This window comes from Syngnathus typhle, linkage group LG2, assembly GCF_033458585.1.
Source record: "Syngnathus typhle isolate RoL2023-S1 ecotype Sweden linkage group LG2, RoL_Styp_1.0, whole genome shotgun sequence".
NCBI classification, from domain to species: domain Eukaryota; kingdom Metazoa; phylum Chordata; class Actinopteri; order Syngnathiformes; family Syngnathidae; genus Syngnathus; species Syngnathus typhle.
Window position 1 is genome coordinate 14,483,313 of NC_083739.1, and position 16,070 is coordinate 14,499,382.

The window sequence follows — 16,070 nt, forward strand, 5'->3', positions numbered from 1 at the left end:
TTCACCCTACTCCTTGCTCATTTCACCATTATTCAAATCTTTCAAACTGAACATCTTGGGAACTATTTCTATTTCCCAAATCCTTTTTTTTTTTTTTACAGTAAAACTCCCAAATTAAATGTGTTGACATTACTTTCCTTGGCCGACTCATACAAGTCATTCCAACTTTAAACTGTTAAGGTCATATAGAGCATCTTGGGAACAGTTTACATATTTCAATTAATCCCATATTCTGCAAAATCCACACAGGACAGTAAAATTCCCAAATAAATTTTACCTCCGCCATTCACATTTTCTTGAACAATTCAAAACATCCTGACTTTAAACTATTCAGCTCATTAAGCACATAAACATCATTATTTTTTCACATCCCATTAAAAACATAAATAGTGAAACAGCATAGTATGTACTTATGTATATGCAAATTATATTTTGTACTGATAAAAAGCAAACGTGATCACCAGCAAAAAGGACATAAAGCCATTTACAGACATTTGACTAATTTTGAATCAAAGCTGATCCACTCTGGAAGTGGACCCATTCATCTGGCACAATAGTGGAAATGTCAAATCACTTTCATTAACATTTTATTGTTTATGCACATCAGCAATTGATTCACAGCAAATCAAAATCACCTCCCATGTCATCCTAGAGTCTCCCTCTCCATATGCAGTGTGGTAGTGATGAACCTGATAGAAAGGGATTACAATTACAGTGATTGGTGGAAGGAGAAGAGCTCTCAACACCAGCACACATATTCACATTAGCATCAGAATTTCACTTTGTATTACAACTCACAGCCTTGACTGATTTTTTGACAAAGGCCTACCAGAACTGAAATGGATTTGGAGTTAATCAGAAGCACTTTAAAGGATGACAGGGGTCTGCTGGCTCCAATTTGCCATGTTTGAATGAGATTTGTTAATTATGAACGCAGCCACGTTAACAGGTATGACGGTGTGCACATTTGCATCATTCTCTAGTTTTACTTGCATTCTTTAAAAGTTTTTGTTTTTCTTTTCACTAGAGTTGAAAAAACTATAGGTCACATGTATAAGGCAAAAGTTTTGAAATTATATACTTTTATTTTATTTTTTTCTGTATCACAAAAAGCTGCCATTTGAACAACATTTTATATCCACTGTAAAATGATACAGAAATATTTCCTTTGACTGTTTTGTTGAAGGCATCTATTTCACATGAATGGACAGAAAATTGAAATGTAAACAAGAAACGAACTGAAAAATGTGATTTATTTCATTTCACGTTGATGACATGTTTTATGGGCAGGGGTCGCCAACTAGCACCGCATAAGAAGCCTGCGGGCCTGTTCCAAAAATACCTCAACATCATTGGGGGCATTGTGTGTGTGTGTGTGTTTTTTAAAATATATATTTATATAAAATGTAAATAATGGAAGAGATGTGTAGGAATAAAGTGTTGCATATTTTCAACTCAACTTAATTTGTACAGCACTTTCACAACAACCAGTGTTGGACATAAAACATAAAAGATAATGACTTATTATAAACTAACGTAATAATAATAATATCGTACGAATAAACATGAGTTGAATATTTTTGTTAATTTCAGAAGTGTGCATCTGACAGGTAGGCATTTGCACTAAGCCAAAAAGTAGCTTTCAACTTGAAAAATGTTGGTGGCCCCAGTTTCTACGGTATTCAATGACGTGTGTCATTTTGCATCACAAATAGTTCTGTGTCCATCCCAAGGACACAGACGCCATCAAGGAACCAGGCAAATGTCTCGTGCTACTGAGATTAATACTGATTTAGTCCTTCAAATCTAATTTGTCCACATTGATAAGCACGCAATAGATGAAACATTTTCAAATGTGTATCTGTAATCAATCGTCTTAGTCACAAGCTTGGATGTCTCGTTTCATCATCTGAGCTGCAATCATCTCGGCCATTATGCTTTTGTTGCAATTACTTATCACATGTTTTGAAATGTTCTTCTCATGTCCAACAGGACGGCTGATGAGACTCTGTTTCTGACCGTGTGCAATCAACAGTGCCACGCGCTCGAGGACGTATGTTAGCTTGTCAAGGTGCCCTCGTCTTGACTTGTTCTAAGGAACAACAGCTAAAGCCGACAGGAATCATCAATCCATTGGTTTTGTATCTTGCCAACAATTTCAGCGAGGGTTTCTGGCCTTAATCCAGGGATATTTCTAAGGAGTGTCTTAGCATCCATGATTTAAGTGGACGAAGTGCAAAGGTGATCTATCAGTCTAAATGCGATACTTGCTTGGTCTGCAGGATCAGACATGAGACTTCCGTATGAGAACATCCATTTGAATCTAATCCATACAAAAGCCTCATGTTCACTTCTTGTGCTGTGATCTATCCCTCAATTCAAAGGAAATACATGGCCAGCACTGGGAACCGTTTGAGAGCGGCAGAGATCAGCCAAGTCCTAAATCAAAAGGTCTCACCATTTCTCTAGGTAGATGTAAAATATCATTTCATTTGGTAGGAGATGAAGGTTAATGTGTGATGGATTACAGCAGGAAGGGATAGTTCCATCTTCCATTTATATACAAAAGGCCTTGTTGACGTGTCACTGTTAGTATATTTCTCCCTGATTTGTTTTTAATGATATTTAAATTCTTTTGGTTTTAAGATTAACCTAATAGCTTGTGCAAATACTGAGTTTGCGTGCGTGTGTGTTTTGGATTGATTTATAACCACTAATCGTTGTGAAAACATTATTATTATCCATCCATCCATTTTCTGTACCGCTTAGTCCCCACTGGGGTCGCGGGCGTGCTGGAGCCTATCCCAGCCGTCATCGGGCAGTAGGCGGGGGACACCCTGAACCGGTTGCCAGCCAATCGCAGGGCACACAGAGACAAACAACCATTTGCACTCGCACTCACACCTAGGGACAATTTGGAGTGTTCAATCAGCCTACCAAGCATGTTTTTGGGATGTGGGAGGAAACCGGAGTGCCCGGAGAAAACCCACGCGGGCCCGGGGAGAACATGCAAACTCCACACAGGGAGGGCCGGAGGTGGAATCGAACCCGCACCCTCCTAACTGTGCGGCGGACGTGCTACCCAAGTGCGCCACCGAGCCGCCTCATTATTATTATTATTATTATTATTATTATTATTATTATTATTATTATTATTATTATTATTATTATTATTATTATTATTATTATTATTATTATTATTATTATTATTATATTGAGGATAAGCCGTTCAGTATATAGATGGAATGGACGGAAAGATAACAGCAACGATAATGACGATGATAAAAATGATCACGATGCTGATCTGATCGGCAGGGGGCAGCAGTGTTCCATCCAATAAACTGCGCTTTCGTGACAACCTGATGACAGCTGGCAGGCTGGAACATCATGTTCCAAATGTTGTGCATGTGATGTATTTTCTAGCCCCCCTCTATAGAGAATTTTGGCTTCATTTGTTTCCGCAATAACCTTTTTTTTTTTTTTATAAATAAATAAAAATAATGCTGAATGGAGCAGTAGTTAGTAGCACATGCAGATATCGGTTCATGATAATGTTAAGTGTATTTAAATATATTTTTAAAAATATAGTATTTGACCAATTTTTATTGTGGGAGGTCAATTCCCCAGGATAATAGATGTTTACACAGAACATTCTTTCTGAACCTTATCATTTCATTACCATTTTGGGTGATGTGTAATTGGTAGAAAACCAGGGAGTAATGGTAGTAAACTTCAATTTACTGCCCTGCCAGCCAGTGTAGAAAGTTCCAAATGCGATGCCGGCAAACCACAAGGAGAGCATCAACTGCCAAATCTGCCACAGGCCGCTAAAAAAGGACATCTGATTGCGACCTGTACAGGATGTACTAGTTAGGAAACTCCTAAATCCCGTCCGGGTCTATGCTGTGTCATGGTCCCAGTATGAATGAGCTCAGCCTGGTAAACGTCACGATTGAGGTCATGATCCATGGCAGGTCACAATGACGCACTTTCTTCCCACGGTATATTCTCACAGTGGATTAAACGTTTGCGGATTAGGATTAGTCTCATCTATGTGTAGTGATGCTACCTTCTACACCATGATGAACGGGAGATGCCGGCTCGTATTCGTAGTCCAGTACACGTTAGAGTAGCTCACCAGGACCAGGTTTGGTGTTTAGCTCAAGGTTCTGCTTCATGGTCTTTGGCGGGGTTTAAAGCCTCCAGATCCATTGTTGTTATGAATGTATTTTAAAGGAATATAAATGAGACATTAGTCAACTTTTAACGTTTATTTCAAGAAACTCTGTCAAATACATTTACAGGAAAACAAATAACACAAACATCTAACTGGCTCACGTCAGCTTCAGTAACAAAAACACACGTTGATTTATATAAAATAAAAAGATTCCAGTACACAGTGGGGAAAAATGCAGAGGTCCTACACACACAATAACGTGTCTGTAAATTGTTCCCAGCAAGGCAGTGAAACATTTTGCATAGTGTGAAATTGTGAATTTTTTTCCCCACGTGGAACGTTAAAATAAAAACAAGCTTGAACTCAAGTTTAAGATTCCTTTTAAATCCTTTGTTACGCTTGAGCACTGCATAAACCACAGCAAAATAAAAATATTGTCAAATAACCTCTCAACATTGCTGCACAGCATTAAAACTTTTATCATTTAGTACAAAGCTCTCAATGGGTATTTTTATATAATCACTCATTTCTTTTCGCTGTATTTGGTCATTTTGATTTGGAACTAATCCCAATGGAACGCAATGAAGAATGATCACACTTGCATTTGTAAAACGGTCATTAAAAGAAACAATTAATAAATTTGGAGATTATCAACGTTGTGTAAACAAAACAAAAAAACACCTTCTAGGAACTAGATTACATCTAGGTGACTGTTGTGCTAGGCTAGGATGTTAGTGAGCAGCAGTAAAGATCAACCACCACGAGAAAACTAGTCAGAGGCTTGTTTAGTAGAAGTTCACAAGAACCTGAGGGTGTTTTGAACAAACTGAGTGTGTAACGGTAAAGAGTGTTGCGTACGAGGTAGCTCCGCACCACATAGGGTAGCCTAATACACTGGTGTCCACCACGACTGCAAAGTGACCGACATAAAATGCTACATCATGCTTTGGTCAGATGCACAATGGAGAGTGAAGGTTCGGTGGAGCTCCGTGGATACAAATGCAAAACCTTTGGGAGACCCCCTGCAGTCTCCCGTGTTGCTAATCTACCCTTCCATTCATTCATTCACTTGGCGCTCTATTGCCCGTTTCCACACAGGAAAGTCGGGTGAAGAGAACGCAAAGTGTGATTACGTGTTAGCGTTGGAAGACCGTGCTTAAGGCACAACGTTAGGAAACTGATAGCGGGTGCGTCACAATCAAAAAGAAAACAAAACAGACCTGTTAGGAAACAAATAACTGCTACATACTAAAGATTTTGGGTGGTGCTGGAAGAAAGATGTTTGCGTGCTGCTCCCAAGCGAGGAACCCGATCACATTGGTACGAAATTAAGTGTTGCGCTCTTCACAGTCTCGAATTGATGGGATTCCCTTTGTCTTGTCAAGAGTCCACATCCAGGCGGTAAACAAAATCTGCAGACACAGAACAATGTCGAACAAAAGGTTACTGTGAGGAGGTAGAGTTTAGAAGAGCTCTCAAATCAAAACATGAGAACATAATGGGTTCGCTACATTTGAAAAGTGAAATTGTTCAAAATATTGCGATGGATGAAGAAATAAGAGCAAGGGCTGAGCAATATCAAACTGAGTTATTGATCAATGATACAATGGTATCTCAAGTTATTAACTCAATTTGTTCCGTGCTTGTAATTCAAAACATTGGTAAATTAAGGGTAAAGTTTTCCGTTTAAAAAAGACAACATGAACTCAACTTATTTGACTGACAAATACAATGTTTTCCGTTCAGCCCTCTAAGAACAGCCTAGCAGCTAGCACGCTACAGCTTAGCGCTGTGTCACGCTTTTAGGTTGCATAACTTGCTGCAAATGGTAGGAAGACAAGTGGGTCATGTTAGCAGCGCACACGCACTCTCTCTAAGTTGATGATGGACTGTGCAGGGGATATGGAAAGTGCTTACGTCACTGTTGTGTACAGGCCATTTTGATGCTGTAAAAACAATGCGCCATTCACTTAAGTTGGCTAAAGCTGGGCGTACATGTATTGACAATGCCCAGTGGCACCGTGTTGACTCTCACAGAGCTATCTTGGCATTACATTTTGGAACCTTTTGTCTTCCTGTTCATGTCGGTATCTTTAATATTTGAATGAAAGAAAGAAGGAAAACCTGTCAACAGACAAGGCTTTAAAATGTTGGGAGCTTCAAGTTGAACGTCAGCTCTCTGTTGTTGCGTAAGCCAAAAGTAAACACTTCAAGTTAAACCAGTGGTGACTGGTATTTTGGGGTGAGTGGTGGGGGGTTGGTTTCCTGTAGCCCCAAGACACTGTGGGACTTTCAGTGATTACTGGATGGCGTGTTGACTTTCTTTTTTTTTAAAAGAGCTCAGGGTGTATTTTGGCCATGCAAAAAAAAAACAACAGCTTTCTCATGGATGCCATTCTCGTTTAATTATCTCTTATGTAAGTGTAGGTGTGTGCCTGCATGTTCCTCTTGCTGCAAAGATGCCAGTTACGTTTTCCAGCTGGAATCCAGATAAAGCATCCTGGGGCCAGCATTCCTCCCCAAATTGTTTTTGCATAACATACTATACAACTTATCATTTGAAGCAGTCACGCACAAAACCAGCAGTCAATATTTTAGCTAAGAGACATTATTGTTCTCGACAACAGATGGTGACCACACCTCTTTTAAATCTATAATTCATAGCGTTTGTGAAAATGAACCTGGCTGCATAGATACAGAATGCCATTAAAAAAAAAAAAAAAAAAAGTAGTAGTATGGCGTTATGAGCTTACAGGGGATCTACGAAGTACAACATATTGACCGCTTTGCAAGCCACAACGGCCGTAAGTTATCGCAACAAATTTAGACTTATTTTGAACCGATTAATAAACAACACGTACAGAGTGGCATTTGAAACAGTGTTCTTTGTGATGTTCAAGTTTGACTCTTGAGGAAATGTCAGCCACCCAGTGGCTACTTTCACAATTGAATTATATAACTATGACTCGAGTCTTCACACCTCCTCCCAAAATCTTGTAAATGTTGTTGGGTTTTTACGAGGCATTTTCCATCCACTCTGACTGTGAGCGCCATTACGAAACATACTGTTGCACGCACGTGTCCTGCCTTCAATCTTTTTGTCAGAGGAACTTCATTTCCTGTAGACCCCCCAAAAAACTGTTGTCCTATCCTTTTTATAACGCATGTTGCCAGATGGGGAAAGAATGCCTTCAAAAGGTGAAAGCTGCTTTTAAACACACTTACAAAAGACACTGAACCTGACGATGACACTCATGCTGCTGTCAGAGAAATGTAAGAGGAAGGTCAGCCATGCATGAGCAAGAGGTTGGGACTTAAAAGTGGCGCTGGCCAGGTTTATAAGGAGAAGCCTATGGGCGGGCCGGCCGGCAGCAAGGGCACAAAATGTTCCAGACACCGGCCTCCGTAAGCTTTAGAAGAATGAACGACACCGTCAGTGTCCCAGGAAGAGGGTGGAGTGACACTGACTTAGTGTGCTGAACAGAACCGACATGTAATCACAATTGAATGTGGTTGTCTTCAAAAGTATCTCAAATAACTTCAGATTTACTAGGGAGCAGCAACACAACTGAGCAGATCCCTTCCATCGCTTTCTTCAAATCCCATTACTGGTCTATGAAGGGTGACTGGACTGTTGTCAGTTAACCAACATGTACCACAGACACATCCAGGCGGCACAAACATCTGATCTCCCTCTAATCCCGTTTGCGCTGATGACATGTTTCTCGATGAACCAGTTGCAGCCATGCAGGCCGGTTGCATAACGTGCTTTCTCATCATCCGGCAAGTGAACTAATCTGGAGAAGCTAGATTCTAGCACACAATAGCGTGCTCAGACCGCATCAGCAATCACACGGATAGTTGGGAGCGGAGTTATGTCATAAGGTCTTTTTGACGATATGGGGCTCAAAGGGGATTGTGGCAGCGTTCCCGGCTCGAGTGGTTGAAACACGGTATTGCGCTCCCGGGGTTAAAATAGTTGATCAATTTAATAACCCTTGATTAATTGATCCATTCTGACAGCTCCGAAGCAAATGGTTCCATTTTTAATTGTAACCTGTAGATTGTCAAACAACCAAACAAGGTAGATTTAGTTTGGCCCAATCACCCATGAATAAGAATATTTGATCGTTAAACATGAGACAATATAACGTTGAGATGATCTTACCTGGAAAAAAGAAGTCCTTTCTTTCACTAATTTGTCTTAAAAAGGGAAGGGGTTGAGAAGTTGGGATGCTCACGCGGGACAGGTGACCCGATTCATCAGCACCTCCAGCTGACAGGCGTCGGGTCGCTCCTGAGGGTTGAACGCAAGCATTTCTTGAAGGAGTTTCTTCACCCCTTCTGACATGGAGCTCCTGGCCCTCTGAGGAATGTGGAGGACCATCTTTGGGTTCTCCAACAACGCCTCGCCGACGGGCACAATCTCCGAGCCTTGTCGTACGTAGGTGCCCAACAGCTCCCGTTTGGACTCGGCGTCAATGAAAGTGATCCGCTCGATCATTGCCCAGATGATGATGCCTAAGGCGAAGATATCCGCCTTAGCCGTGTAGTGGCCCTCCCACACCTCGGGGGCCATGTAGAAGTCTGATCCGCAGGCAGAGGACAACCATAACTTGTTAAGGTTGACAATGTTGTTTTCGTTGTTACCAACACCTGCTGCGGGCAACTCCTCAGCGTTCTTACAATTCATTGTAGCGCAAACTTTACTCAAGCCAAAGTCAGCAACTTTAAGAACTGGTGCACCGGATTTCTGTGTGATTAGAATGTTGTCTGGCTTCAGGTCCCTGTGAACAATGTTGTTCCTGTGCAGGAAAGCCACAGCGCTTGTCAACTGGCGCATAAAACTCCTGTTGGTCTGGGGGTCGGGTCGACGAGACAAGATGTATCGATTGAGGTCTCCGCCTTCACAAAACTCCATGACAAACCAGAGGTAACATGGTTCCGACGGCTGACCAATAATGCGTTCTCCTGAAAAAGAATGAAGAATGTATTGTCGGTCAACAGTCATATTATTTCTGATATTGAAAAATATGCTACATTAGACTTATAAACACCACAAACAATGACAAAACAGCAAGTGATACCAAACATTGTTCATGTAGTACTACGGGAACAATATTCCACTTCCAGAAGGTTCTCTAAGTGAATATGATGGTTATTGTTTTGGTTCTGTAAATTGCAAGCTTTAGGAATGGGGGTTAGTATAGTCATCGCAATTGACTTGATCACTTTTGTCCATCTCCTTTTACCTGAGAATACTTAAAATTGTGCATGAACTATGAGGTTAGCACAGGGGTGGGCAAACTACGGCCCGCGGGCCACATCCGGCCCACGGGACCGTTTAATCCGGCCCGCCGACCCTGAACAAATTGTATTATTAAACTTTTTTTTTTTTTGTCATTTTGCCTGCAATGACTGCGTTTCCCCAGTAGATGGCGAAGCGCTCGCCTGCGCATTTACTACCGGAAGCCGTGTCAGAAAGCTTGGTGCACACTCACAAGTGCGTGTACGTACTCAGTAGTACGGACATGGCGCACTCTCGCTCTATTCGTATCAGTCCCGAATTTAGATCGTGGGCTGTGACATCTGCATTCTTGTAATTCGCGCGCTGAGCTTTCAGATGCAGTTTTGCGCTAAAGCCGCCCACAAACCTTCCCCTGGAATCCTTCCATTAAAATGAGTCGCCCAAGGAAAAGCAGTGCCGAGCGTTTAAAAGAGAGTGGCCAATTTGGCTCGACGTACGCGACGTGACGTTCAGCCACATCAACATCAACCCATCACAGATCGAGGTAAACGGACCAACACCTCGGATCTCTCCTAAGAATTGCCACAACAAATTTTACTCCAGACTATGACGCACTAGCAAAAAAGGGAGACCAACAACACTGTTCCCACTGAAAATGAACGGGAGGCTCTCAAGTTTATTGTAAAAAAATGCATTTTGAGTATGATTTGTACACATAGCAGGGATTGAAACTAGCGACCATTCTCATTTTCAAACAATGCAGGATGCTCAAGGACATTGATGCACCACCTATTTGCGACTAATCTTAACCTGTAAAGTTCTTAAGGCTTACTTAAAGGAAGTGTTTCCCGTTTCTTCACCTCTGTTGCCAGGTAATTAATTGTGAGTTAAAACTCTGCTCTGATTTTCAGATACCCCTCACCGTGTTGCTGTTTTGATTACTTTATTTGGATGTATGCTTTCACCGATTCTTCAAGAGGATATATTTGGTCAGAATGTTTGCCGTTTGATGTGATCTCATAAGATAAACATCTTTCATTAATCTGACCTGCAGGCACTGACGTGATGGAGACTGTTATTCATAATAACAGTGTCGTATTTTATGAGAATCAGCAGTTTTTTAGTGAATTATTATTAAAAACATTTTAATGCTGTTAATAAATGCATTTGTTTTCAAAAAACTTGTTTGGAATATCCATGCTTTACTACCTACTAAAGGCCAAAATCTTTTATGCAATGACCTTTACAGGTCGCTTATATGACTTCACACAAAGCCTACGTCCATCTGCTCCTGGTTCGGCCCTCCGGTCCAAATTTAGAACCCAGTCCGGCCCGCGAGTCAAAAAGTTTGCCCACCCCTGGGTTAGCAGATTGTGTTGAGTTTTAGCAATGACAGCTAGATGTTAAACAATTGACACCTAAAAGGCCCATCCAGTCTCTGCAATGTGATCCAATTTGATTTACTCCATTTTGTCTTGATGGGGGACAGAGAATGGCACATGGAGGTAAATTCTACATTCTTACATAAGAGCTGTGCTATTAAAAGAAAAGCAAACGCATGGAGGACTGTTGAGCTGGGACAAAAGCACAGTGATAAGTAGGTTAAATCAAAAAGTTATTATCGAGTCTTTGGCTTTTAGGTGAAAGGGACACATCATAAAGTGTTTACTGTGCGATTTAAAGCGAGTCAACATGCTGCCAAGTACACTGTGTTCTCTAAGAGCAGGTGGAGGGAGACAGTGTTCCCTTTGTGGTCATCTGTATATTATGTAGCCTATGGATGGGGAAATACCGTTTTTCTCCATGTATAATAATTTTAGGACAATAAATTAGTTAAATTTTGCGCATTATACACGGAAAAAAATGGTAATGTTTGAAAAACAGCAACTCAATGTGCATAAATATATTTGAATATAAGTCAGAAATCTAGCGAAGAATTTATACTGACATTTTTAATGGTATTTGTACTATTTCAGTCTGAACTTTGGTGCAAAATATAGTCGACTTTATTTATGTTATGCGATTGGGTTGGAAGTTTTGGTATCAAAATTCTATTTTTAAAGGGTTTCCTACAGTTAAAAGGCAAGAAATGCCAGTGATTTGTGTACCTTTCAGTGAGGTCTCCACCAGCCTCAGGTATTGTTTGGACCTCTTGTTGCCATGGCTCATCTTCTGGGCTAAACCGTTCCTTTGTAGGACACACTCCTCCAGTTGGACCACATTCTGGTGTCGGTTCTCTAGGCTGGTCAGGGCCCAGAACTCGGCCAAAGCCAACTCGACGTTCTCCGGGGCGTCGCACAGGAGCCTTTTCACGGCCAACCTGGCTCCGGTTTTCCGGGCGATGGCCTCGTACACCACGCCGTAGCTCCCCCGGCCCACTTCCCGGATAAGGGTGTACCGGGGTGGCACAGATAGTGGCACCAGCATGTCAGGCTCTGTCCTACCTGGCCGGAGGAAGCTAATAGAGAAGCAGTTGTCCTCCTCCTCCTCTTCCTCCATGGGCTCCGGGTAGTTGTTATTGTCCTCCACCGTGAGGGAACGGAGGACTTTAGCCGCTTCTCGTTTCGGCTTTCCGGCCACATTTCGCTCGCACACCAGCCCACGGCCGCCGCCTCTGCTTACCTTTCTCTTCTTTTTCCCGTTGCAAACATCCATGATTTAATGTTTGCATAAAATGAGCATGGCTGGTGGGCGTGTTGACATTTCATTACTTTAACTCCAAACTCATCGAATTGACGTCCTTCTTGTAATGACCCGGTAAAAATTTAACGCAGTTAATATTGTAAAGTCAGCGTATAGCTGTCATTAACGGATCAAGTGTAGGAAGTAATTTGGCTTCCAAAAAAAACAAATCCAGCTAGCAAAGGACGTGGGGCGTGGTTTGCCGGTTACGTTGCATAAAGGCGACGCTGATTGGTTGACAATCCAAACTAACGCGCAGTGATTCCACCAGTTCAATGAAAACAGACAATTGTTTTGTTTTAAAAATAGAGCCCAAATGAACATTATCCTGTTATCAATTGACCCAAATGCTTGCGGGTTTGCTGAAATAATACTGAATTACGACTGCTATTGAGCACCGCCGTGCTCGTCTTTCTTTTTCTCCATGCTTCCTCGCAGCCGCGTTGGACTACACGAGCTACGGTACAGCACGTGCAAAAGCATGAGAGCCACGCCCACTCACAACATTACATCCTTTGGTACAAAACGTCCTAGAGATGTGAACTACAAATACTACGTTACTATATTTAAGTAGATGTACTTTATTACACTCCCTTGACAAAGTAGTCATTATGACTTTTTTCGACGATACGACAAGAAAATACTTCGAGTGCTCATTGCTCAAGTCATATTCGAGTCCCATTGAAATGCAATTGAATGAAATGAAATGTCATGAAAATTGCCAAGGAGTGACAGAAATGGTCGTTTCCTTGCTTATTACTGTCGAGATATCCTTGAGCAAGGCATTGCAACATGGAGGAACGTGAACCTAATGAGGCCAGTTTTGGAGAAGAAAGTGATTCTTTATATTGGTTAAGTGGATGAGACATGTAGTAGTGTGTTAAAACTATTGACTGACATTGTGTGTAACTTTGGCCCTTGCTCTGTTTTGTTTTTATCAGCAGGGGGTTATTCCAACACCACACTGTAGGAAATCATTCTTTGTCCCGCATACCAGGCCGACTGGACGCACAAGAGCAGACTTTCTATTGTCATTACTCAGTGACCATGCAGGAATGATGTATTTGTTAGTCCGAGCTACCGAACTGCAATCAGCAGAAACCAAAATGTCAAAAGCAGCTCTGACTTTCTCCCATGATGCACAGAGTTCCTCTATAGTCAAAATCCATCATCACTTCCCTTCTTACACGAGGTGAGTTATATAGAAGAAAACATTGTGTTGAAAGTTCTTTTGAAATAACATGACAGTTTAACACCTTTAATAAAATAAAATAAAAAACACTTTTCCTCTCATATTGAGATTTCTTATTTGCTTGAATAAGCTCTCACAGGTCAGCACGGGCAGAACATAAAGATATGAGCGAAATTATGTCATATGTATGTAAGTATGAAAGTAAAATATGAGTACTCTTACGGTAGGAAATGTTTTATTTAATGTTCTTGAGGTCAACGCGCAGGTATTTGTATTCTTTTCCAAACCCTCCTAGTCTTGGAATGGTTACCAGTAACGTGTAATGTCAGCTGTGGCTTCTTATTGAAGATGGGAACAAGAATAACTTTTTGAGGTGACAACACCTTGGCAAATGTGCAAAGGGAGGATGACAGCATGTGCCTGAGTGTGAGGTGAGTCGCTTCACATTAACCTCCAAAACACAACTGACTGTTTGACATAAATTCCATTTTTCTTATATGAATCATTTTGAGTTTTTGTCACTGGGGTCACATCGATTTAAGCAGCGAGCCAGGACTACCAATTCCAAACCGCCACAATTTATCACCATTAATTTAGACAGACCAAGGATGCTTTTATTTTAAGTTTGTAAGGCCAATAAAAAGAACAGATAATTCGTGGTGATGGATGATACACCCACACACCTACGCAATTGTTATGAAAGTAAGTTAGGCTTGCATATCTCCAAATTCCCAGAGGAATGATTTTTATTGCTACTACAGACCTAATGTGGGCAGCGTGACTACCACTGGTGGGGATTGTTGTGGCTTTATGCTCTGATACACTGTTGTAGTGTTGTCACTAACCGTGGGTTGCTTACTGGTTGTTTCACCAATAATACACGGAGGCAAGGATGCAGTATAAGTCGATCTTTTACTGCCCGCTCAGTCAACATCTCCCCCCCGACTCTCAATACAGACAGACCACACAGTCGAGCACCGAGTGCTCGATTCCAATCTACCACAGGGATTGTTTGTCAAATCTATATTGCTACACAAATATTAAGATTGACTGTTGTGGCGCTCCACTGCTAATTGTGTTTCAACAATTCCACATAAGTCAAACTGTCATTTTGTGTTTAATGTCCCGAACGACACCGGCACAAAGTAGAACTGATTAGATTTCCCCCCCCCCCCCCATTTTACTTTAAAGTGTTTTTCATAAACGTTTCTAACATACAACAGCCAAATGGGAGCTGAAAACGCTCATTTCGATAAGGAATGAATGTTTATCATACTTGAGTACTATGTCTTATTTCCTAAATTATTCAAATTAAATACCCTTGGACTTTGCTGATATATTTTATTGGCAAGCCACCATAGCAAGTTGTATAGAGCAAAAATACAACAGCAATAACATTTAAAGTCTTTGTTTTGACAACGGTACACTTCTGCCCTCTTGTGGTTACAGCTTGAATAACAGCTTCCCGTTACGAAGTGGGTAAGAAACTTGGTGAAGAAACTTCGACAAGGGACGCCATTACGGGAGATGCTGACTTAACACCGCAAACGAGATTTTTTTTTTTTTTTAGCCTCCTGTTTTTATACAAATATTTTCTGTGGTTATGACTTAATTACGTGAGGGAGAATACAATTCTCCCAGCTTTTAAGCACTTAACCATGCTATGTATCTACTATCTAAGCCTTACAATGTAAGGATATAATTTAAAGTCAGTATTTCAAGTCTTTTTTTTTTTTAAATACATTTCGTGACGTTACCTAATGTACTCTACCTAATTTGATTGATTGCACTGTCTACTGCGTTAGCATTTGGTTTATAAATGAGTGGCACGGTATATTACAATTGATGTATCTATTAACACGGGATAATTAAATTTGCATTTTAACTCGTTGGTTACTTTGAGCAAAAAATTCAACAGTAAAAAAAAATAAAAATACTAAATACCTCTACCAAAGAGTTAGGATGTGACTTGATGGTTGGAAAATAAAATAGCATAATAATTACACCCCACTCCCATTAACAAACAAACAAACAAACAAACAAACAAACAAACAAACAAACAAACAAACAAACAAACAAACAAACAAACAAACAAACAAACAAACAAACAAACAAACAAACAAACAAACAAACAAATAAATAAATAAATAAATAAATAAATAAATAAATAAATAAATAAATAAATAAATAAATAAATAAATAAATAAAAGAAATTCACATCTTAAAGGTTTGGGGGTATTAGCTTGGCAGTAATTTTGAATTGCTTTGTATTATTTCATAGCTGCTTTTTTTTCCCAATGCAAGGAAATACTGCAGAAAATATAAACTATTACTACAGTGACGATTGCTATGTCATCGTTATCTCTATCTAATCGTGACCCTGTGTAGGGTGCAGCAGCAGCATACATTTGTTTGAGTCCTACAATAACATATATAACAATAATAATCATGTTCTAAATTTTAAATGAAAGTCCTTTAAAAATTCATGGCAAACCAAACAGTTGAACTGGCATCTATGGTTCTGATACAGAACATATAAAGATACAAACATATAGACTGATTACAGGATTTACTTTATCGTCGAGTGGGTATTTAGGTCACAGTTTAAATCATGTTTTCTATTTGATGTTTGTTTCAACCTCTCAGCTATTGCACTGTTGAATTTATTATGGGACAGCAGCCTGGAACGTGCAACGTTTTCAAGTCATTTAAAAAAAAAAGAAGGAAATTTTAAAAATGCTTAATCCAGGTGTACATTCTTGTTGTTACAT

The 16,070-nt window shown here is 40.4% G+C and overlaps 1 protein-coding gene across 1 annotated transcript; it reads right to left on the bottom strand.

Annotated features, from left to right (window-relative positions):
- Positions 1 to 4,256: 4,256 nt before the first annotated feature.
- Positions 4,257 to 12,314, bottom strand: LOC133149952 (serine/threonine-protein kinase 35-like). The gene is made up of 3 exons (XM_061272188.1): positions 11,534 to 12,314; positions 8,346 to 9,148; positions 4,257 to 5,589 (listed from the first exon to the last, which is right to left on the bottom strand). Exons 1-2 carry the CDS (start codon positions 12,078 to 12,080, stop codon positions 8,415 to 8,417), a joined length of 1,281 nt encoding a protein of 426 aa, XP_061128172.1. The 5' UTR covers positions 12,081 to 12,314; the 3' UTR covers positions 4,257 to 5,589; positions 8,346 to 8,414.
- Between the last annotated feature and the right edge of the window lie 3,756 nt (positions 12,315 to 16,070).

Bases quoted from the DNA above. Each gene is read 5' to 3' on its own strand.
- LOC133149952 (XM_061272188.1), bottom strand. From the start codon at position 12,080: ATGGATGTTTGCAACGGGAAAAAGAAGAGAAAGGTAAGCAGAGGCGGC. The intron at 9,149-11,533 runs GTACACAAATCA...ATTCTTTTTCAG, and splicing joins GGTGGAGACCTCACTGAAAG to GAGAACGCATTATTGGTCAG.